The 25,257-nt window shown below is 33.8% G+C and overlaps 1 protein-coding gene across 3 annotated transcripts in view; it reads left to right on the top strand.

The window, feature by feature from the left end:
• Positions 1 to 25,257, top strand: part of ADGB (androglobin) — a 196,138-nt gene that overhangs the window by 37,561 nt on the left and 133,320 nt on the right. For all 3 annotated transcript variants that reach the window (XM_020986568.2, XM_078155080.1, XM_020986567.2), the window contains exons 6-9: positions 1,570 to 1,709; positions 3,288 to 3,374; positions 8,925 to 9,307; positions 16,228 to 16,359. In XM_020986568.2, coding sequence (XP_020842227.1) covers positions 1,570 to 1,709; positions 3,288 to 3,374; positions 8,925 to 9,307; positions 16,228 to 16,359 — 742 coding nt within the window. The remainder of the gene's footprint in view (positions 1 to 1,569; positions 1,710 to 3,287; positions 3,375 to 8,924; positions 9,308 to 16,227; positions 16,360 to 25,257) is intronic.

The raw sequence follows: 25,257 nt of genomic DNA, 5'->3' as shown, positions 1-25,257 counted from the left end.
GAAGCCAGCTGGACGTGTCCCCTCTGTATTCCTGTAGGTGTGTCATGTGATTGCAACTGTTTTCTTTGACTATTTTGGTCTGGACATAGCTAGTACCCTAAGGAGTGGCTTAAGATGAATCTGTTCTGGTTCACATCCATTCTTGAAAGGGTTGCTGGTCAGTTATAGTATATCATAGCACTTCTTACGTGCTTTTTCATGCACTATTTTGTCTTTATGTGCATGTTTTTTCTCTCCCCTATATTATAAACTTTTTGAGGGCTGCAGATGTCTTTTTATTCTGTGTATCCCCCACAGCATTTAGTTCAGTTCTTTTTAATTGTAGGCACACAATAAACGAACAGCTGTAATATAAGCAGCATGAGTCACTGCAGAGTAGTGCAAAGAACATGGTATCTAGTGATTAGAATATTTTAGCTCAAGTTCTGACCTTGACTGGTGCTGGCGTGTTTGCCATTTAATTTCTCAAGTTAAAACATTATTTCAACACTTGCTACTCTTATGTATAGAAAATTAATGTTATCATAGAAATACTTATTTCCTGAATCTTGTTATATAGGTGTAGATAAAAATTTAAGAATATTAATAAGATCACAGGTTTAGAGCTGGAAAGGACCTAAGAGGTCATCATGTCCAACCCCCTCATTTTATGGACGAGGTTAACTGCGGCATAAAGAGGTTGTAATTTGTCCATTTTGAGGTGAGATTTGAATCCCAATATTCCTAGTTTTACTCCAGTGTCCTATCTGCTCTGCCATGCTGCCTCAAACAAATTATGTATGAATTTAGGAAACAAAAACATTACCTACAGAAATAATTTACTTTATGGTAGGAGTGGCATACTTGAATCTAACAGAATGAGAAATAAGAAGTAGTTGCTCAAATTTGAATTTTAAAATGAGCAAAAATAACTATTAGGCTCTGTAGGTAATGCCTATACTTATCATTTAGTAGTACAGTGTTTTAATTGTTCTCTTTGAAACCATTTTAATTCCAATTTTTTTTAAAGTTAAATGAACATAGTTGATCCTTTAAGCAAAAGCTCTATTTTGTCACAACATTTTCCAACTTAGTACAAAAGATTTGATCATTGTAGAATGGGATAACGCTGCAAACTAATAATTTTTTTATTGACAGAATTATTAATGGCATTATTTAAAATTCAACTGTATATCTCTTTGGCTTTTTATTTTGCAATGTGATTACACTGATGTTTGTTCTTCCTGCACTCACATCCTACCTACATTTTGAATATACATAAAGCAAAATTTCAATTCCTGAGAAATTTGAAATTCTCAACGGAAGTGATGCTAGATATTCTTAGACACAGGTGCCTATAATAGTCATGATATTAATAGTAGTCATAATTGGCCATTGCCTTTTAATTAGTGATACTACTTATTATTTGTAGCAAGAATGTAAAATATCTGTTAAAAATCTAAGTAATTAATTTTTTCTGTAGTGTTATAAAATCTGGTTAAAATAATTAAAAATTTTTGGTAGTATGTTTATCATGGATACTAACTTTTAAAATTTTCATTAATGTTTAAAATTTCTTCTTATTTTTAGGGTTGTTGGAGAAAGATAACTGTTGATGACACCCTACCATTTGATGAAGAGAATAGATTATTACTTCCAGCCACAACTTGTGACGTTGAACTTTGGCCAATGATTTTAGCTAAAGCCATCATTAAGCTCGCAAACGTTGAGTATGTTGAAGGAATAAGTTATCAATATTTCCATAAAAACAAACCAAAAATCCAGTTTTAATGGCATACAAAGACTCTTAATTATTTCTAAAGTGACTGCAAATGATTTACAATAGCTTTAGAGACCTAGTATGAATGTGAACACCATAAGACCAGTAATTAAAACAAATCTTCAAAGCCCAGCTTGAATCCTTATAAGTAGTTTGTTTTTCTTTGAGAAGCATATTGGGAGATTTTGATTTCAAGTGGCTGCCAAACAATAGCATAATAGAACATTCTGGTATTTGATTGTCCTAGGGCAATGATTCTGAATTTCCCAAATTCCTTACTTTATCAATAGCTTCTATAGATAATTCAGACACTGGCTTAATTCATCATCAAATAAATAACTTGTAAAATTGTAGTGACACTTTGCTTCCTTACCTCTGTATGTCAAAATAAAATATAGGTAGCTTCTGAGCATAAAGAATAAGATTACTTTTATTTCACTTAGGAAGTGAAGACTCAGGTGATGTGTGACAAGTTTTATAGAAATTATGAGAGTAGCCTTTTTAATGTTACCAGTGCCTTGAGATTGCATAATTTTTTTTGGGAGGAAATATGTTCTGTTCCTTAGGGACAGGGAATGGACTTGTGATTTCATTTTGATAGGGAACTCCTGGGTGAAGAAATTCCCTCTACTAATGCAGGTTGGCATTTCTGTAAGTTAAACATTTAGAGCATTGTTTAAAGCATTGAGAGGTCACAAAACTAGTATGGGTCAGCAATAGTACTTGAGCTCACATCTTCTTCACTTTGTGACTACTCCATGGTACTCTTCTTATTTATATGACTTCATTTTTCTTCATTTATATTCAATTAATATTCCAATTTCCCTGAAGCCAGACAAGTTTTATAGAAATTATGAGAGTAGCCTTTTTAATGTTACCAGTGCCTTGAGATTGCATAAATTTTTTTTGGGAGGAAATATGTTCTGTTCCTTAGGGACAGGGAATGGACTTGTGATTTCATTTTGATAGGGAACTCCTGGGTGAAGAAATTCCCTCTACTAATGCAGGTTGGCATTTCTGTAAGTTAAACATTTAGAGCATTGTTTAAAGCATTGAGAGGTCACAAAACTAGTATGGGTCAGCAATAGTACTTGAGCTCACATCTTCTTCACTTTGTGACTACTCCATGGTACTCTTCTTATTTATATGACTTCATTTTTCTTCATTTATATTCAATTAATATTCCAATTTCCCTGAAGCCAGAATTTAGCTAGATAATTTCTTTTTTTCTTAATGTAAAATAGTGAAATTTAAATATTATTGTCATGTATGTAAGGGTTTGATTATTATGAGCATTTCCAAGTCATTCCAACGATATATCTATTTAAGATATTGTTAAAAATTTAATTTGAAATCATGCCAAAAGAAATTTTAGCACCACTGATACTTTTTTGCTGAAGAAAAGTGAAGGAGCTGGCTTCTTTCTGAAGTTACATGAGTTTCTCACCCTCTTTTTGTGGGCCTTATATATTTGTCCAAATTTTGATATTTTGATAACATGAAAAAATTTGACTCTTTTTTTCTCTAGCATCCACATGGCTGACCAAAGAGAGTTAGGGGAATTCACAGTTCTTCATGCACTTACAGGATGGTTACCAGAAGTCATTCCTCTCCGGTAAATTTGTTAATTAAGTTAGTAATTTAGCTTTTCTTGAAAGATTTTTTTTAAAGTAAAAGGCTTTAAGAATAAAATTCAAGAAAGGTTATATTTTGAATAGTGTTAACTAGCCAGTTAGTCAACAAGCATTTATTAAACATCTACTATATACCAGCCAAGAGCTGGATAACATTTTAAGAACTTTTAAAAATTCCTTGAGAAATTTACTATACAGGCTTCTGATTTCATATACTGTAATATAATTACCAAAATATTTGATTTATGAATGATAAAACATTAGTGATTATTCAACAAAAGTAACTCTTACCTGTTTTATTTCATTATATTTAACATATAATTTATATATTTAATTTTTATTGTATTAAATATGTTTAATATTTAATAAACTTAATTTGCATCAACACAGATACCAAAAAACCCCTGGCCTCAATCTCAGTTGATTATTAAGTAGTCAGGCTGTATAGATAAAGAAATGCTTTTACTATTGGAAAAAAAGAATTCTCAGATGTTCTAAGGAATAAAGTAAAGCACTCACTTAGAGAGCAGCCCTGTCAGCTACCATTAGCAACTTTTAGGGGAAGCTATGTCAGTGCTTTAAAGAGATACTGTCTTGACTGACATAAAGTGAGATAGAATTAAAAAAACCTTCCAACTAGGAGAAGACAACACTTGACTCTATGTACAAATAGAGTGAGTAAAGCAGGAATACTTTTAAAAAGTAAAAACATACAGATTAATGAGGTTTAATGTTTTCCAGTATCTTCTTCCTCCATGTTTGTTAGAAATGCTAACGGCATTGGTGATAGGATGGTGACCAGTAATCATGAGACTAGAGCCCTAGATTTGTCTTTCCTACTATTTGCTGTGTGATTCTGAATAAGTCATTCCTCCTTTTTGAGCCTCATTGTCCCCATGTGTAAAATGATGAAGGGAAATGGAGAGATGTGCATCTTCCTTTAGGTTTCTCCTCCTAGGATGCCTTTGTTTTGTTTTGTTTTTTCCTCTTGTTGACTTTAATTGTATTGCTGAGCTCACTGTGTATGTTGTTCTTTTGTCTTGGCTTCCTACTTTCTGCATCATTCAATAAAGGCTTTCCTTTATTTCCTTGAACTCTTCACATTTGTCATTCCTTATAGTTAAGTAATATTCATTGATCTTCCTAGAGTTTAGCAATTCTCCTATTATTGAGCTAATTTTTTGATATTTTCTTTTATTTTCTAATGTTTGTCATCTCAAATAATGCAGCTATGAACATTTTTAGGCATATTTTTTCCAAGTAGTGGGATCTCTAAATCAAAGAGAATAAACAATTTAGTTACTTTTGTTGAATAATAATTCACACCGTCTTTTGGAACATTTGAACCAATTAATAGCTCTATGAGAAGTGAATTGGCATGAATTTTTTCCTCCAAAGTCCCTATAATTATTCCATGTTTTGTCATTTTTCTTAATTCAGTGGGTGTTAATTCTAAGGTTAAAATGGTAGGTTGGACTGAATTGTGGAAGACCTAGAATGACAGGCTGAGAAGCTGATTTGGCATATAGTGGGGTATTCTAAAGGTTTATTGAGTAAAATTGTATAAGAAACAATAGATAGTGGCCTGTAGACTGATCTGATATTATTCAAGTCCTGTACCAGCACAGTAGGTATATAAAACTCATCCTGGACTTTTACTTCCTCCCCACATCCCCTCCCTGAAATAGAATAGGTATGTATCTCTCTTCCTAAGATGTTTAGGTTTTATTTTGGAGATAAGGCATCTAAAGGAAGTAACATGGTCAGATATGTGCATTAAGATTATTTTGGCAGCTAGCTGATGCAGTGGATAGAGCATTGGGCCTGAAGTTAGTGAAACCTGAATTCAAATCTGGTCTCAGACACTCACTAGCAGCATGACCATGGGCAAGTCACTTAATCCTATTTGCTTCAGTTTCCTCATCTCTAAAATGTGCTGGAGAAGAGAATGGCAAACCACTCCAGTATCTTTAGCAAGGACACCCAAAATGGGGTCATGAAGAGTCAGACACGACTGAAACAACTGAATAGCAGTTAGAGGATGGAAGCAGAGACATGATAGGAAACTTTTTTCGTGTGTGACGGCAGATGCGAAGGTCTGATCTAGAACTGTCTTCATGTGAATTGGAGGGATATGAGAGATGTCATGTAATTTGAATAGATCAGATTTGGTTATTGATTGGCTTTGGAGAGATGAGGAAGAATGGAAAAAAAATGAAGATGAATTTATGGCTTGAGACCTGTTATATAAATGACCTTGCCATCACCCAGTCATTGCCAATCACTGATGGAAATACTTGCCATACCTGGTAGAGATAATGTATATAATAGGACATGGGAAACAAATAATAAAAGAGCAATAAGAAGGAAAGCACTTGGAGAATCAGGAGGAGTAGGAAGATAAAGGAAGCAGTAAACTAGCTTGGAGAAGACAAGAATCAGAAAGAAAAGGTAGAGTCTAATGGTATACTGTACTCTTGTCTATGCATAGTATTGCGAAAGGGTTCCTGGTTTGTTATAGACAAACCAAAAGTAATTAGAAAAATTATTACAAGGCCAAAGAGGGGGTTAGTATCTAAATAAATTATTTAGTCAGTAACCATAAGCCATCATGAAATGGTGGGTGGAGAACTGGCCTTGTGGATGACATGCTAATTGTTTGACCTTGTGCAAATCACTCACCCTCTTTGGGTTCTAGGAAACTCTCTAAAGCTTTAAGTTGCAAAGAAAGTGCTGACCTGCATTGGTAGAGGAAATTGCCTCATCTGGAAGTTCTCTATCAATGAAATCATAGGTCTGTAAGAAGGAAGGAAGTTTCTCTGAACAGAATAATTGGTAAAAAAATCTCAGGGGGTTAGTTAGCTGAGCAAATGTATCAGTTCCCTTGAGGGAATTCTTCAAAGCACCAAAAATGTGAGATAACCTGAGCTCAAGAATAGTAATGTGGGTTATTGAACTTAGGGGAAGTGGGAGAAAGGGTATGTGTGTGTATGTGTGAGAGAGACAGGCAAACAAAGATGGACAGAGAGACAGACTGGGAATGCACTCTCCTATTCAAAAATCTTCAATAATTCTTTATTTTCTAAAGCACGGAGGATAAATTCCTTAGCCTGCATCTAAGTCTACTGCTTCGTCCGGTTCCTACCTACTTTTCTAACCATATTTCATACTATTCATCTTCATGAATTCTACATTATAGCAAAGCTAGACTACCAGTCATTCCCTAAACTCTGTGCACTTTCTCTTTGTTGTGTTCTGGGAATGAACTCTTTTCTAGTCTCCATCTCTCAGAATCGTTGTCTTACCTAATCAGTTCAGATGTCATTTCCTCTGTAAATAATTCCAAATTATTAATGCTCAATCCCTCTTCAATTTTCCTTGTATTCCCCTTATTTCTATTCATGGTATAGGCCATAGATGCTTATTTTTCTTTGAATCCCCAGTACCTAGAACAATACTTTGTACAGAAGTACTTAATAAGTGAACCTTGGTGACTAGAAGAAGGGTAATATTTCCAATGAAAACAAAAGTTTGGAGAAAGGATTGGTTTAGGTTCAAAGGAACTGAATTCTTCCTTGGACATCCTGAATTAATGAACACCTACAACAGGCCTGCACTGTCCTTGAGGATCTTGTATCATTAAAATGCATATTACACAGTCAATATAAAACATGAGCTCAGAGAAGGCTTTATTGAGCAAATAAAATTTGAGGTAGGTCTTAAAGACTTAGTAGGATTTGACTAAGCAAAGAGGGGGAAGAAAACTACAGAAAAGTGGTATATGCATAGTCTGGGAGTGGGAATATACATGGTACAAATAGGATCATAAAATTCTAGACTTAGAGATATAAGAGACCATTTAATTCAATCTCCTCATTTTACAGATGTGATAACTGAAGCACAAGAGTTTAAATGACTTTCCTAAGTAAGTCATATAGGCAGTAAATTATCAGAGGCAATCTTTGAACCCAGGTCTTCTGACTTCAGAGCTAGTGAGAGGAGAGTTGTTAGTCTATACAATGTTGTTTTAACCATACTTTCCACTTATAAATCACCATATATAACTACATAAGGGCGTGGGTTAAAAAGAAAAGAAAGTACTCCTAAGTATAATTATTCTGTTAGTACCTTCATTCATTGTCATTCAGTCATGTCCAACTCTTCATGACCCTGTGGACCATAATATGCCATTACTGTACATGGGGTTTTCTTGGCAAAGACACTGGAATGGTTTTCCATAATTTTCTCCAGTAGATTGTAATATATAGTTCTAAATGCTTCCATATGTATCTTTGTCTTGTCTTTGGACCAACCCAAGACATTTTCATGATTTCTGACCTTCTTGCTCAGAAACTTGTAGCTTTTTGCAATATTCTTGGCCCTTTCCAAAAGGCGTGAAATACTTTCTTAATAACTTCTAGATACTCATTCAGAGCACTGATTGCCTTCAAGTGACTCTTAATTTCTCCTATTTTCAGTTTTCTATCCAGCCACCTAGGGCTTCAACCCTCTGATTTCTTTTTGTTTTCTCCTCTGAACTGCTGATTAAAGGAAATCTATTATCTTATTATATTTGCCCCTAGTTGTTTCTAATTTATTCACTCAGTGCTGATATTTTAGATGGATTATCCAACTTTTTTTTTTAAAGAAGTCAGACTTTTTCAACATTTTGAAGCCATACAATAACGAACAAATTATGGTGTAGATTTCTTTACAGAGCAATAGACTAGATTGCTTGGAGTGAAGAGAGAAGTTTGGATAGGTAGAATGGGATCAGAATTGAGAAAGCCTTGAATGCCAACCAGGTAGGAAGTCTAGGCTTTCTACTATGTTGATTTAAAATCTGAAATACAAAAGTCTGAGGCCTAAAGCATCTGAGTATAATGATTTATTTGCAAAGCTAGCAGTTGCCAACAAATCAAATTATCTGACTTTTTAGTAGTCAGATACAAAGGAATGGATTATAGAACTTATTTTTATAACAGAAAAAGAGGAATTACATATTATAGCAAACTTAGGAAACTTGTTTTCTACATAATTCAGTTGGACAAGGCAGGTCATCTAACTAGTTTACTTTGCTGGGACTTTCCTAACATAGCTTGCTGCTATTGCCAACATTTGGAGTGTGGTCATGTCGGGGGCATAATGGGGAGTTTCTTGTTGGATTATGGCCTGTGTCTGTCAACCTATCAAAGTGAGATTGCCTTAGAAATCTTGCCCCAATGTGTTAGCCAATCTAATTATCTCAGTGATACCTAAGAATTAGTATAGTGAGAATTATTATGAAATTAATAACTGTTAAAATTGCTCTTTTAGGATGAGCATACTATATAAAAACTTACTTAAAATATTTTCTTTTCCATTCCGAATGTTAATATAAAAATAAGAGTTCAATAAATATTAAACAACTGCAATGATACTTGAAACAGAACAGCATTTGTAAGACTGACTTGCTATCAAGTGCACCTTAGATAAAGAGAAAAAAGTTTCATTTTGAAAAAAAACTAAATGTTGACGTATCTATTTTTAAGCCAAGGATATTTGGACAAAGTTTGGGAGTTCTTGAAAGAAATATTGCCAGAGTATAAACTGCCAGAGGACAACAGTTCTGAAAAACTGTCAGATTTCAAATCAAAAGATGGAAAAGATTCTAAGGATGGAAAAGATGAAAGAGGTGGAAAAAATGGGAAAGATGAAAGAGGTAGAAAAAATGGAAGAGAGGAAAGAGGTGGAAAAAATGAAAGAGAAGAAAGAGGTGGAAAAAATGGAAGAGAGGAAAGAGGTGGAAAAAATGGAAGAGAGGAAAGAGGTGGAAAAAATGGAAGAGAGGAAAGAGGTAGAAGAGAAGGAAAAGAAGGCAAAAGTGAAAGTACACAAGGCAAAGGAGCTGATAAAGGTGATAAATCTGGAAAAGGTAGGCAATTATTTTAAAATGTTGAAGTCTCTAGATGTTTGCAAAGATTTCATAATCATTGTTTAATTTAATTAACCTGACAATTTCCCTAGTATTTACTGACTTTCATATGCATAGGAATACTATTAAAAATGTAAATAGACATGATCCATGCTAAGTTCTTATAATCTAAAATGTATTTTGTGATGTGTTTCTGTTTTGCTTTTTAAGGAAACTTTTAAAAAATTCTCCAGTTTTTAAATGTTGAATTTCTGGTCTTTGTTTTGTAAGAAGACATGAGAATAACCATTTTCTATCCAGTACATTTTTTTTTAGAGTATTACCTGTCCAAGGGGAATAAAGGAGAAAAACAAATATTGTAATTGGTTAATTAAAAATATTTAATCAGGAGAAGAACTTGGCTTCAGTATCAAATTATTAGGAAGGAATTTCATATTTGAAAAAAGTAAAAACAATAAATAACAACAAAAGGAAAGGAAAAGAAAAAGTTCCAGTTCTACAGTTTTCTAAGTAAATTTCATTTTTTAAAAGGGATATGGAAAAATTAGTTATATGTTCAATGCTAGCTATGATTATAATGTGCTATGCCTTACATTTCTTTTATGTCTGTCATATAGTCACTATTCTAATGAATATAGATTCACTTGTGGAATGTAGAATTCAATATAGTATTAATAGAATGTATGTTTATACATTGACACATTTTAGATGAACTTAGCTGTGTTGTAAAACTTGTTTAATGTCTCTTACAGCTTTTGGGAAGTTTATGGTTTGAAAAATACCCAGAACATTTTAGCAAGTCTCTTTTCCATTTTCTATGGGGCAGCTAGGTGACACAGTGGATAGAATTCTGGGTGTGGAGTCAGAAAGATTCATCTACCTGAGTTCAAATCCAGACTCAGACACTTACTAGCTATATCAGCTTGGACAAGTCACTTAACCCTGTTTGCCTCAGTTAAAGGTTTTAAGTGAAGTAATTTTTAGCTCTATAGTTCCAACAATATATGTCTATATTAGCCATTGCTCATTGGATTTCTTTTTTAAAAAAATATATTTTATTTATTTAAGTATTTCCCAATTACATGTAAAAAGAATTTTTAACAATCATTTTTAAAAATTTTGAGTTCCAAATTCTCTCTTTCCCTCCTACTCCAGCCCCCTCCTTGAGAAGGCAAGCGATTTGGTATCAATTACATATGTGAAATAATGTAAAACATATTCCACATTACCCATATTGTAAGAAAAAAAAACACAGACAAAAAAACCCAAGAAAAATAAAAAAAGTTAAAAGTAAGTATGCTTCAATCTGCATTTGGAGTTCATCAGTTCTCTTCTGAAGGTGGATAGTATTTTTCATCATGGCCTCTTTGGAATTACCTTGGATCATTGTCTTGATCAGAACAGCTAAGTCTTTCACAGTTGATTACTGTACGATATCACTATTGCTGTGTACAACGTTCTCCTGGTTCTACTCACTTGGCTTTGCATGTGTTCATATAATTCTTCTTAGCTTTTCCTGAAACCTATCCCCCTTGTCATTTCCTATAGTTTAATGTTGCATCACAATCCTATACCACAACCTGTTCAGCCATTCCCCAGCTAATGGGCATCCCCTCAATTCTGAATTCTTTGCCACCGCAAAAAGAGCTGATATAAATATTTTTTATACAAGTAAGTCCGTTTTCCTTTTCTTTGATCTCTTTGGGATCAAGACCTAGTAGTGGTATTTCTGGGTATGCACAGCTTGCTAGCCCTTTGGGCATAATTCCAAATTTTTCTCCAGAATTGTTGGACTAGTTCACAAATCCACCAACAATGCATTAATGTCCCAGTTTTTATGAGTGCACTGCAGCATTTTTCATTTTCCTTTTCTCTCATGTTAGCCAATCTGAGTGATGTGATATGGTATCTCAAAGTTGTTTTAATTTGCATTTCTCTAATCGGTAGTTATTTACAACATTTTTTTTGTGAATATTGATAGCTTTGATTTCTTCTTTGAAAAGTGCCTGTTCATATCTTTTGGCCATTTATCAACTGGGGGATGGCTCTTATTTTTTATAAATGTGGCTCAGTTCCATATATAGTTGAGAAATGAGGCCTTTTTCATAGAAACTTGATGAAATTTTTTCCCACAAATAACTATTCTATTTCTAATTTTGGCTGCACTGGTTTTGTTTTTCCAAAAGCCTTTAAATTTCATGTAATCAAAATTACCTGTTTTACTTCCCATAATCCTCCCTTGTCTCTGGTCATAAATTCTTCCCTTATCCAGAGATCTGATACATTTTTCTCTACTCCAATTTGCTTATGATATCATTCTTTAAATCATTTATCCATTTTGACCTTATCTTGGTATATGATATGAGATGGTGGTCTATGCCTAGTTTCTGCTAAAATGCTTTCTTGGCAGTTTTTATCAAATGGTGAGTTCTTACTCCAGCAGCTTGGATCTTTGGATTTATTAACACTAGATTACTTTGGTCTACTGTGCATTATCTATTTAATCTGTTCCACTCATCTACCTCTCTAAATCTTAGCCAGGACCACATTATTTTAATGGTTACCACTTCTTAATATGATTTGAAGTCTGAAACTGCTAGGCTACCTTTCTTCACATTTTGTCATTGATTGCCCTGATGTTCTTGACCTTTTGTTCTTCCAGATAAATTTTGTTATTATTTTTTCTAGCTCTATAAAATCCTTTAGTAGTTTGATTGGTATGGTACTGAAAAAATTAACTTAGGTAGAATTGTTATTTTTATTATATTGGCTCAGCCTAACCATGAGCAATTAATATTTCTCCATTTGTTTAGCTCTGTCTTTATTTGTGTGAAGTATGTTTAATAATTTAATCCCTGTGTTTGCCTTGGCAGGTATTTTATATTGTCTGCAGTTATTTTAAGTGCAATTCTTCTTTCTCTCTCTTCATGCTAGTTCATGCTTTATTGGTGATGTATAGAAATGCTGATGATTTACATGGGTTAATTGCTAAAGTTATTAACTGTTTCAAACTAATTTTTTATTTGATTCTCTAGGGTTCTCTAAGTATACCATCCTATCATCTGCAAAGGGTGATTGTTTTGTTTCTTTGTTTTCTATTTTTATTCCGTCAGTTTCTTTTTCTTGTCTTATTACTATAGCTATCATTTCTAGTATGATATTGGATAATAGTTGTTAAAATGGACATCCTTGCTTCACCGCTGATATTATTGGGAAGGTTTCAAGTTTATCCCCATTACAGATAATGGTTGCTTTTGGTTTTAAATAGATATTACTTATCATTTTAAGAAAGGCTCCATTGATTCCTGTGATTTCTAGTGCTTGTAATAAGAATGAGTGTTGTATTTCGTTAAAGGCTTTTTCTGCATTTATTGAGTTAATCATATGGTTTTTGTTGTTTTTGTTATTGATGTGGTCAGTTATGCTGATAGCTTTCCAAATATTGAACTAATCCCACATTTCTGGTATAAATCTGACATCATCATGGAATATGATGTTTGTGATATATTACTGTAATCTCCATGCTAGTATTTTATTTAATATTTTTAATATTAATATTTACGGATACTGGCCATTAGTTTTGTCTCTGTTTTTGTCTCCTTGGTTTAGATGTAAAAACCATATTTATGTCATAAGAGGCATTTGATGGGACTCTTTCTTTACCTAATTTTCAAATAGTTTATATAGTGTTGGGATTAGTTTGGTAGAATTCACTTGTAAGTTATTTGGTCCCAGTTTGTTTGTTTGTTTGTTTGTTTACTTATGGAGCTCATTGATGGCTTGTTCAATTATTTTCTAAAATAGGGTTATTTAAGTGTTCATTTCCTCTTCTGTTAATCTGGGTAGTTTAGATTTTTGTAAATATTCAGCCATTTCACTTAGATTTGCAGTTTTACTGGCGTATAATTGGTTTTAATACCTCCTGATAATTGCTTTAATTTCATCTTCATTGGTGATGCATTTATCCTTTTCATTTTTGATACTAGTAATTTGGTTTTCTTCTTTTTTCTTTTTAATCAAATTAATCAATGGTTTATCTGTTTTTATTTATAAAACCAACTCCTAGTTTTACTTATTTAAATTTTTTTTTACTTCCAATTTTATCTTAATTCTATTTTTACAGGATTTCCATTTTGGTGTTTAACTAGGTATTTTTAATTTGTTCTTTTTCTAGTTTTTTAGTCATATCCCCAATTCACTGATTTGCTCTTACTCTCTTTTATTGATGTACTCATTTAGAGATATGAATTTTTCTTTAAGTCCTGTTTTGGCTACATCCCACAGATTTTGGAATATTATCTCATTGTTATTATTTTCTGTAGTGAAATTATTGACTGTTTCTGTGATTTGATCTTTGACCCACCCATTCTTTAGCATTAGATAATTTAGTTTCCAATTGACTTTTATTCTATCCTTCCAAGGCCCTTTATTAAATGTTCTATTGCATTATGATCTGAAAAGGGTATGGTTATTATTTCTGCTTTTCTGCATTTGCTTATGACTTTTTTAGTGCCCCACTACGTGGTCAATTTTTGTGAAAGTTCAATATACAGCTGAGAAAAAGGTATACGCCTTTCTATTCCCGTTCAGTTTTCTCTAGATGTCTGGCATATCAGACTTTTTTCAGATTTTGTTCATCCTTTTGACTTCTTTCTTATTTATTTTTTAGTTAGATTTATATAGCTCTGAAAGGGGAAAGTTGAGGTTTTCCACTCGTATAATTTTATTGTATTTCCTCCTGTAATTCATTTAACTTTTCCTCTAAGAATATGGATGCTATGCCATTTGGTCCATATTTGTTAAGTACTGATATTATTTCATTTGTCTGTGATGCCTTTTAGTAAGATGTATTTTCCCTACTTATCTCCTTTAACTAGGTCTAGTTTTGCTTTCTAGATCATGATTGCTACCATGGCCTTTTTAAATTAAGCTGAAGCATAATAGATTCTACTCAAGCCACTTGTTTTGACTCTGTGTGTCTTTCTATTTCAAATATGTTCTTGTAAACAAAAATCTTTTTGGATTCTGGTTTCTAACCCATTCTGCTATCTGCTTCAGTTTTATGAGTGAGTTTATCTCATTCACTTTCAAAGTTATGATTACCAACTGTGCATTTCTTGCCATCCTATTTTCTTTTTTTCATTCTTTCTCTCTTTTTATCCTGTCCCTCCTCTAGTCTGTTTTGCTTCTGACCACTGCCTTATCTGCCCTCCATTTTATCATTTCTTCCTTTCCCTTTTCCCTTTCTTTGGCTTCTCTGTTTGATTAGATAGATTTCTGTTACCAATATAGTATGCATGTGTGTGTGTGTGTGTGTGTGTGTGTATGTGTGTGTCACATACATACATACATACATATACATATATATGTATATATTCCCCCTCTTTGGACAAATTTAGATATGAGTGAAATTTAAGCATTGCCTGCCCCCCATTTCATTTCCCCTCAAATGTAAAAAACTCTTCCTTGCACACCTCCTTTATGTGAGATAATTTTCCCCATTCTTTCTGTGCTTTTCCTCTTCTGCTAGGGCATCCCTCTTGAGATCAGAACTGATACTGATCCTCAGGGTTTCTGCTGCCTCTTGATCAAAAGTGCTCCTTTCTGCCCTTAAACTATGACCTAGAAGTAGGTATAGGCAGTGGAGTTGCCAAACAGTTCCCTCTTGACTGAAAGTTCTCTCTGCCCTTGAACTGTGACTCAGAAGTAGGTATAGGCAATGGAGTTTTCAAACAGCTTCTTGTCCTGCATCCAGTGCTAGCACAGTCATCCTCTAATCTCTTTCTGACTAGTTGCCAGATCCCCTTAGTATCTCTGGCTTGAACATTCCCAAAGCTGCTATCTACTGCTTCTGTCAGCACTACATATTCCCACTACTGGTATTTAATCCATGTGGGCTCTGAGCCAGACTTTATCCCCATATTATAGATCTTTCTTCCTGACTTCCTAAATTGTCTTGGGCTAGAAAAATGTCTCACTCAGACCTTTTGTTGGCTCTCCCACTTCAGAATTCAATTTAAGGTATCGTTTTAAAGTTGTTTGGAGGGGAGTGTTGGGAGAGCTCAGCTGAATGCTTTTTGTACTCTGCCATCTTGTCTCCACCCTTGGAAGTCCTACCCACTAGATTTTAACAGAAGACCAACAAGAAAAAATGGCAAAGTGTGTGACAAGAAGAATATGATAGGCATTGTTCTAAGAGAATATCATGTCTTTTCTCAGGATAAATGTACTAGTATTGGAAGGGATGAAAATTCAATGAGAAATATTCCTAGGTAAAAGGGGGTGGAGATGTTTAGTAGGGATATATCTTAAAGAAGAATTAAAATTATTCCTTTAAACTTTGTGAAAAAGAAAAAAAACCTCTAGTATTTTCATGTTATGAAACTATATTGTTATATTCAACAGAAAATGTTGATGAAAGATAATTTGATACATAGTTCAGAGTAAATATAGTGTTATTTTGAATTACAGGCTGTACTTGCCTTCCACCTCCTTATCTGCCTTATTTAAAATTAAATGTAATATATAATCTGTTATTTTACATAAATGCTGTTATACAATTTTTTTCCTTTCAAAGAGTTCTCATTTAGGATATGGTCTTTAGGCATGCTCATTTTTGAATCAATAAAATAATGATGATAGCATCTTCATAGTATTTAATTATTTTTGACATAACCTCTGTGTAAAATATTTCAAGACTGTATCCTTAAACTTTCATGTATCTATTAAATTCAATAATAATTTTTCTTGGTTGTTTGGGGTATTTCTAAAGGTTGAGCAGTAATGTTTCAAAGGACTCTGGAGGCTCTGTTTTATAGTTGAAGAATATTTTTCTTTTGGCCTGTCCTTTCAATAAAATATGCGTTTTGAGGTTTTGAAATAGGACTGAATATAATTTTTTTTCTTTTTATGTATAACAGAGAAAGTAGATATGAAAGAAGGAAAGAAGAAGATGAAGGAATTGGAGAAGGAGAAAGCCAAGACATCTGCTCATAATTCAAGGCCTCTATCAGATCTGCAACATTCTGTACCTCAATCACAGGACTCAGAGAGTAAGCCACCATGCTCTCAGGATAATTGCTGGATATTTTGGTTGTGCAAGGAAATGTTTGGGCATTGTTACGCTAGCAGGATCAAGGAAATTAGAAGACTTTGGATCTAATGTTGTGGAAGGTAGTGAGTATTAGACACACACAGTGGGCAGTCTCCAGAATGTAAATTGTGCAGTTTCTCCTGGTTAGGCCCCTGATTTTAGGTTTTCAGAATTGTTAGACTACTATTTCACTTTTCCTTGAATTCCACAGAAAAGTCTTCATTACCCCATGTTATCTCACACATCACTAGGTATTCCAGTGCAGGACACGATCTGCTGAATTCAAAGAGCATATAGCAGACAGTTGTGAAGATTCTCTGTAACCCTTCTTAGTATTGTAATCAATAACTACCAGAATCTAAGGCCCCAAAAGGGTTGTCTCTTGACATTGTGAAGCTTACTGAGCCCCTTTCTTTGTGACTTAATAGTGCCTAGGTGCATCTCATCTCAAATAGACTATGAGTAATTAGTTGTTGGCATACTTTTTCAGATTTCAACTGCCTGTTAACATCACATTCCAAAATGTGTTGTTTGTTTGTTAGCCAATGTTTTTCCTCTTTGGGTTCACTAATTGATTTATAAAACTGTTGTTAAGACTTTTCAGGACAAAGATATCAACATAGATTAGATTTGGCTTGTTCCTCTCCTCTCTCCACCCCTCCATGCACCATGCATGCCTAATTGTAGGCACTCAAAAATACTCATTGTATTACACTTGTGGTTGTTGTTGTTCAGTTGTTTTTCAGTCGTTTTTCAGTCGTGTCTGACTTTTCATGTCCCCACTTGTGGTTTTCTTGGCAAAGATACTGAAGTGGTTTACCATGGCCTTCTCTAACGTTTATTGTAAGGACATATTACTTGTATTTCCTGTATGATTCTTTTTCTTACAGGTCCATTCAAGTCTAAACTGGCTAATCTTTTCTTGTTGTTGCTTATAATTGGAATTTAAAGTGGATAGTCCCTCCAGAAGGCAATGGCTCTGATAAAAAAGAATAAATTAATTGGGCTTCTTTTTAAGGAATGTTTTTGTTATGTCATCGGATTATCCATAAAGCAATAATTTTCCCCTCTAAACCATTCTTCTCTGCACAATTGAAAATGCTTCTTTTTAGAAAAAATTGACAGAACCATGTCTTATTTGGTTTCCTTGTCATTGCTTTTTTATATGATTGTAGATGATAATTTTGGAGGATGTCTAAATTTTTCCTTCCTTCTTAGATTTTAATAATGGTAGCAAATTGTGATCTACATTCATTGGAATTTACTTAGTCATGGAAGATAATTGAATTCTCTACAAAATCTTACTTGGATGTCTTCTCATGATGTAGAGGTTCTTCTTGGTTCTCTATAATTATGCTGTATCTGGAAGATTCTCCCATGCTTGAAAGACTAGACCTACTTCCTGGGGAGCAACTGAGCAAAGTGTAGAGGGGCCTAAAATTATTGGGCTTTCTACTTGGTGAAGAACTCTGTTTACAACAACCCATGAAAGAAAAAAATAAAATATTACAATATGGTCATCAATCCCATAAAACCACTTTTGACTTCTTTAGAAACAATAACAATAGTAGAGAAGGTACCAAATCACACTGTCTCATATTATTTATGAATGAATATATTACTAGAAGAACTAAATCATATCAATCTTGAAATCCTTATTAATTAAACTAGAAGAAGAGTCAAATGGAAAGATGATTCACAAGTTTTCTTTGGAGAGGAAAACAAAAGCACTGGTGCAAATGGTTTATTACACATCTAAAAGCAGTAAGAAATATCATTCTTAGTCATTTCATATTACAAGAGAAGTCAAAAGTTTGTAGACTATACGAGTAATATGTAGCAATTTTTATCTATATAATTAAAATATATCAATATCAGGCATAACCCATTGTATGGATGTGTGCATATATACATATATGTGTGTGTATACACATATATACACACATTTGTTTATATACATGATACATGGATAATTTCTACACAAAAGAAAATCAGGAGCCTCTGAACATTTTAAGAACTGAGTAACAAAATGAGAAATGAAACTGATTATATTGAAACAGGAAATAACAGATAACTGATGCAAAAGTTATTTCTAAATCAACATATAATCAGACTATCTATTTGTTAAAGATCAGAATCATTGTTTTCATGCATAATTAAGCCTCCTCCAGCTGACTCGTTTAAATTAGCTATTGACACTGCCAAATGAATTGAAGAACGGATATGTATGCAGGCTATCACCATTTTCTAACTAAGTTTAATTGAGGCAAAACCAAACATCACAACCAGAAGAGCAGAAGATCCTAAAAATTGCCTTTCCCAATCGATATTTCATCTCCTTGCCAAGAAGATGGATGTGTTAATCAAGAACAATACTGTTTTTTAATGACAACTCTTTTGTAAAATCTTATTAAGGAAGATGACTAGTGGTTATGATGAGCATCATTCCTGTTTTATACACAGCTAGATATTAATAATCAGATTTGCAAATGACATTTTTGCTGACTACATCAAGCCTAAGAACAAATGTTCAGAGCCTCCTAAATGATCCTAGGATTTTAGCTTTTGAGATAGAAGGCAATTTTGAGATCATTTAATCTGACCCTCTCTTTTTATAGATGAAGAAACTGAGGGCAAAAGAAGGAAAAACTTTCTGAAGATTACATAGGGAACAACAAAAGTGAGATTTGAACAAAGACCTCTAACTTAAAATCCGAAGTCTTTTCCTCTGTAGCATATGAAATCCATAATTACTCAAAAGAATTTGACCTAAGTACATCAAAGGAAACACAGAGTGGATGGAGAATGTCTGTTGTCTAGACCATGACATGCAGTTGAATATCAACCTATAAAATAACATATGTCTTGAAAAGTTACTAAAATGGACAATGAATTGGACCCATATTTGAACAGAACAAAGGTATCTGGCCAAATTGTCTTTGAGAACAACACAGTTCTTTTAATGACCTGAACTTCTTCCTGAAATGAAGGGATGTTAACAAGATGTTAAAACTAGTAATCTTCATGAGAGGCATTGAATTCCACAGACTTTGATGATGAATTGAAGGTGATTACCCAAAGAGCAATAGAGAAGTTCTGTGTTTGTGTGTGTGTGTGTGTGTGTGTGTGTGTGTGTGTGTGTGTGTGTGTGTTTAATATTCCTATTAAACATATTTTCACATTAGTGATATTGTAAGAATTAGAACCAATAGGAGGAACCATCAGAAAGAGGAAACAAAACACAATGGAAGAAAAAAATAGCAAGTAGTATGCTTCAATCTGTACTCAAACTCTGTAGTCCTTTCTTTGGATGTGGATAGCATTTTCCAACATGAGGCCTTTGGAGATGTCTTAGATCCTTGTATTGCTGAGAAGGGTTAAGTTTATCAATATTAGTCATTGTACAGTGTGGCTGTTACTGTTTACAGCATTCTCCTGGTTCTACTCATTTCACTCAGCATCAGACCATATAAGTCTTTCCAGGTTTTTTTGAAGTCAGCCTGTTCATCATTTCTTATAGCACAAGAGCATTCCATTACATTCACATACCACAACTTGTTCAGCCACTCCCCAATTGATGGGCGTCCTCTCAATTTCTAATTCTTTGCCACCACAAAAAGAGCTGCTATAAGTATTTTTGTGCATGTAGTTCCTTTTCCCATTTGTATGATCTCTCTGGGATATGGCCCTAGAAGTGCTATTGCTGGGTCAAATGGTATGCACATTTTTATAGCCCTTTGGGCATAGTTACAAATTGCTCTCCAAAATGGTTGGATCATTTCGTAACTCTGCCAACAGTGGAATAGTGTTCGAATTTTCCCACATCTTCTTACCCATTTATCATTTTCCTGTTTTGTCATGTTGGCCAATCTGATAGGTGTGATGTGGTACCTCAGAGTTGTTTTTGATTTGCATTTCTCTAATCAGTAGTGATTTAGAGAATTTTTTCATATGTCTATAGATGGCTTTAATCTCTTCATCTGAGAACTACCTGTTCATAACCTTTGATCATTTATCAATTGGGGAATGACTTGTATTCTTATAGATTTGACTTAATTCTCCATATATTTTAGAAGTGAGGCCCTTATCAGAGAGATTGGTTATAAAAATTCTTTCCCAATTTTCTGCCTTCCATCTAACATTGATTTCATTGGCTTTGTGCAAAATCTTTTTAATTTAATGTAATCAAAGTTATCCATTTTGCTTTTCATAATGTTCTCTATCATCCTGTTTAGTCATGAATTCTTCTGTTCTCCATAATCTGATAGGTAAACTATTCTTGCTCTCCCAGTTTATTACAGTATCAGCCTTTATATCTAAATCATGAACCCATTTTGACTTTATTTTGGTATATGGTGTGAGATTTTGGGTCTATGCCTAGTTTCTGCCATACTCTTTTCCAGTTTTCCCAGCAGTTTTTTTCAAAGAGTGGTTCTTATCCCAGAAGCTGGGTCTTTGGGTTTATCAAATAATAGATTACTATAGTCATTGACTACTGTGTCTTGCATATTTAACCTATTCCACTGATCCACCTCTATTTCTTAGCCAGTACCAAGCAGTTTTGATGATTGCTGCTTTATAATACAATTTAAGATCTGGAATGCTAGGCCACCTTCCCCTGCATTTCTTTTCATTAGTTCCTTTGATATTCTGGACCTTTTGTTTTCCAAATGAATCTTGTTATTATTTTTTCTAACTCTATAAAATAATTTTTTGGTAGTTTGATTGGTATGGCACTGAATAAGTAAATTAGCTTAGGTAGAATTGTCATTTTTATTATATTAGCTCGGCCTACCCATGAGCAACTGATGTTTTTCCAATTATTTAGATCTGACTTTATTTGTGTGAAAAGTGTTTTGTAATTGTGTTCATAGAGTTCCTGGGTTTGTTTTGAGAGGTAGACTCCTAAATATTTTATAATGTCTACAGTAAGTTTAAATGGAATTTCTCTTTCTATCTCTTGCTGTTGGGCTTTGTTGGTAATATATAGAAATGCCATGATTTATGTGGGTTTATTTTATAGCCTGCAACTTTGCTAAAGTTGTTTATTATTTCAAGTAGTTTTTTACTTGATTCTCTAGGATTCTCTAAGTATATCATCATGTCATCTGCAAAGAGTGATAGCTTTGTTTCTTCTTTGCCTATTCTAATACCTTCAATTTCTTTTTCTTCTCTTATTGCTAAAGCTAATGTTTCCAGTATGATATTGAAACAGTGGTTGATAATGGACATCCTTGTTTCACCCCAGTCTTATTGGAAATGCTTCTAGCTTGTCCCCATTACATATGCTGCTGAAGGTTTTAGGTAGATGCTATTTATTATTTTAAGGAAGACTCCATTTATACCTATGCTTCTAGTGTTTTTAATAGGAATGGGTGTTTTTTTGTCAAAAGCTTTTTCTGCATCTATTGAGATGATCATGTGGTTTCTGTTGTTTTTTGTTGATATGATCAATTATGCTGATAGTTTTCCTAATATTGAACCAGCCCTGCATTCCTGGTATAAATCCTACCTGGTCATAGTGTATTATTCTTGTGATAAGTTGCTGTAATCTATTTGCTAATATTTTTTTAAATTTTTGCATCTATATTCATTAGGAAATTGGTCTATAATTTTCTTTTCTGTTTTGACTCTTCCTGGTTTAAGTATCAGCACCATATTTGTATCATAGAAAGAATTTGGTAAGACTCTTTCTTCACCTATTTTCCAAATTACTGTATATAGTATTGGAATTAATTGTTCTTTAAATGTTTGATAGAATTTGCTTGTAAATCCATCTGGCCCTGGAGATTTTTTCCTAGGGAGTTCATCAATGGCTTGTTCAATTTCTTTTTCTGAGATGGGGTTATTTAAGTATTTTACTTCCTCTTCTGTTAATCTGGGCAATTTATATTTTTCTAAATATTTATCCATTTCACTAAGATTGTCAAATTTTGGCATACAGTTGGGCAAAATAATTCCTAATTATTGTTTTAATTTCCTCTTCCTTGGTGGTGTTCACCTTTTCATTTTGATACTTAATTTGGTTTTCTTCTTTTTTTTTTTTTATTAAATTAACCAAAGGTTTATCTATTTTATTGTTTTTTTCATAAAACCAGCTCTTAGTTTTATTTATTAGTTTAATAGCTTTCTTAATTTCAATTTTATTAATTTTCCTTTGGTTTTCAATATTTCTAATTTGGTGTTTAATTGAGGATTTTTAATTTGTTCTTTTTCTAGTTTTTTTAGTTGTATGCCCAATTCATTGATCTCCTCTTTTTCTATTTTATTCATGTAAGCATTTAGAGATATAAAACTTCCTGTAAGAACTGCTTTTGCTGAGGCACTGGGAGACTGGGTTGCTGTAGAAAGCTGAGGCACCTGGTTTCCACCAGTTCCCTTGCCCTCACTGAGGTACTCCAGGTGTTGGTGTTTGCCTGCTCCACCACCTGGGTTTCAGGATTTCCTCCCAGTATGCTGAGGGCTTTCAGCTAGCTTGCTGGGATGCCTGCTTCCCTTCCCCTGGGGCAAGAGGGGCCTTTCCTGTTAATCCTTCAAGCTACCTGGGCTACAGGACTGCTGCCCAGGGTTTTTCCTTGGGCGATATTTTCTGGGTTTTCAGAGGTTAATACAGGAGGGTAAGAGTAACTTACCTCTTACTCCGCCATCTTGGCTTTCCCATTGACCTACATTTTGTTATATTTATAGTAGAACTTTTGTAAACTCTGACATCGTAAGAGAGACTCTGTGTCCAAATTCAGTCTGTTTGTGAGGATATATTATTAATGAAAAACTGTTGACTTCCTCAGTTCTTTAATACTCAGAAAGTTAAATCTGAATTAGAAGAGGGGTAATGTTGCTACAGCATTCACATCATTTACTTTAGTTGATCATCCACACATTTTATTTAGGCCAAGCAAATAATGAACTCTGAGTAATTCAAAGGCCATGCACAAATCATAAGCTGCAATGAAAAGGAATAGCTGAAATCATCAAAACTGCTTGCTACTGGCTAAGAAATAGGGAGGTGGATCAGTGGAATAGGTTAAATATGCAAGACACAGTAGTCAGTGACTATAGTAATCTATTATTTGATAAACCCAAAGACCACAGAATCTGGGATAAGAACCCACTCTTTGAAAAAAACTGCTGGGAAAACTGGAAAGGAGTATGGCAGAAACTAGGCATAAGACCAAATCTCACACCATATACCTAAATAAAGTCAAAATGGGTTCAGGACTTAGATATAAAGGCTGATACCATAAGTAAACTGGGAGAACAAGGAATAGTTTACCTATCAGATCTATGGAGAAGAGAAGAATTCATGACCAAACAGGAGATAGAGAACATATGAAAAGCAAAATGGATAATTTTGATTACATTAAATTGAAAAGTTTTTGCACAAACAAAGCCAATGCAACTAAGATTAGAAGGAAGGTAGAAAATTGGGAAAGAATTTTTACAACCAGTCTTTCTGATAAAGGCCTCATTTCTAAAATATATAGAGAATTAAGACAAATTTATAAGAACACAAGCCATTCCCCAATTGATAAATGGTCAAAGGATATGAACAGACAGTTCTCAGATGAAGAAATTAAAGCCATCTATAGTCATATGAAAAAATGTTCTAAATCGTTATTGATTAGAGAAATGCAAATCAAAACAACTCTGAGGTACCACATCACACCTATCAGATTGGCCAACATGACAAAACAGGAAAATGATAAATGTTGGAGAGGATGTGGGAAAATTGGAACGCTAATGCATTGTTGGTGGAGTTGTGAAATAATCCAACCATTTTGGAGAGCAATTTGTAACTATGCCCAAAGGGCTACAAAAATGTGCATACCCTTTGATCCAGCAATAGCACTTCTAGGGCTATATCCCAAAGAGATGAAACAAATGGGAAAAGGACCCACATGTACAAAAATACTTATAGCAGCTCTTTTTGTGGTGGCAAAGAATTGGAAATTGAGGGAATGACCATCAACTGGGGAATGGCTGAGCAAGTTGTGGTATATGGATGTAATGGAATACTATTGTGCTCTAAGAAATGATGAACAGGATGACTTCAGAAAAACCTGGAAAGACTTATATGGTCTGATGCTGAGTGAAATGAGCAGAACCAAAAGGACTTTGTACACAATAGCAGCCACGTTATGCAATGACTAAGGAATGTTAAACTGAATCCTTCTCAGCATTACGAGGATCTAAGACATCTCCAGAGGCCTCAGGTTGGAAAATGTTGTCCACATCCAAAGAAAGAACTATGGAAGTCGAATCACTATCACTTATATTTACCTTCTGTTGAGTTTTGTTTCATCTTTCTGATGGTTCCTCCTATTGGTTTTAATTTTTACTTACAACTTCACTAATGTGAAAATATGTTTAATGGGTATGTAAATGTAAAGCCTGTGTCAGATTGTGTGCCATCTTGGGGAGGGTGGGGGGGAGAAAAAGGGAGAAAAATTTTCAACTCTAAAGCATATGAAAAAAACAATTAAAAAAAGAAAAATTAAAAAAAAGAAAAGGAATAGCTGACCTAAAAAACATTGTTTTCTAAGTTTATTTTGCTTTTTAGTCTAATAGTCCATATGAAAAATATTTTCTAAGATTTGGGAGTAAATGGCTTAAACAGGACCTTTGGATTAATTATCAATTATAAGGCTTATTAAACCAGTTTTATTTTTAATGAAGGTGCTATACTGATGCCGTCCCCCCTAAAGGAATGAGATATCTTTCTGCTCTTTGTCTTATTGGTCCTATTAAAGCAGTAAATTTACTGTAGCTACTATTTTAAGCATTTGGAGAAGTCATAGATCCAAAGTTCATTTAATGTGCTGTTCTTTGTTTATCCTGAAATTGACTGATGGCGTGT

The sequence above is a fragment of the Phascolarctos cinereus genome, unplaced genomic scaffold, assembly GCF_003287225.1.
Source record: "Phascolarctos cinereus isolate Bilbo 61053 unplaced genomic scaffold, phaCin_HiC Scaffold_5;HRSCAF=322, whole genome shotgun sequence".
Classification (NCBI taxonomy): Eukaryota; Metazoa; Chordata; class Mammalia; order Diprotodontia; family Phascolarctidae; genus Phascolarctos; species Phascolarctos cinereus.
Note: the sequence above shows the minus strand (reverse complement) of the source record. Positions and strands in the feature narration are given on the sequence as shown.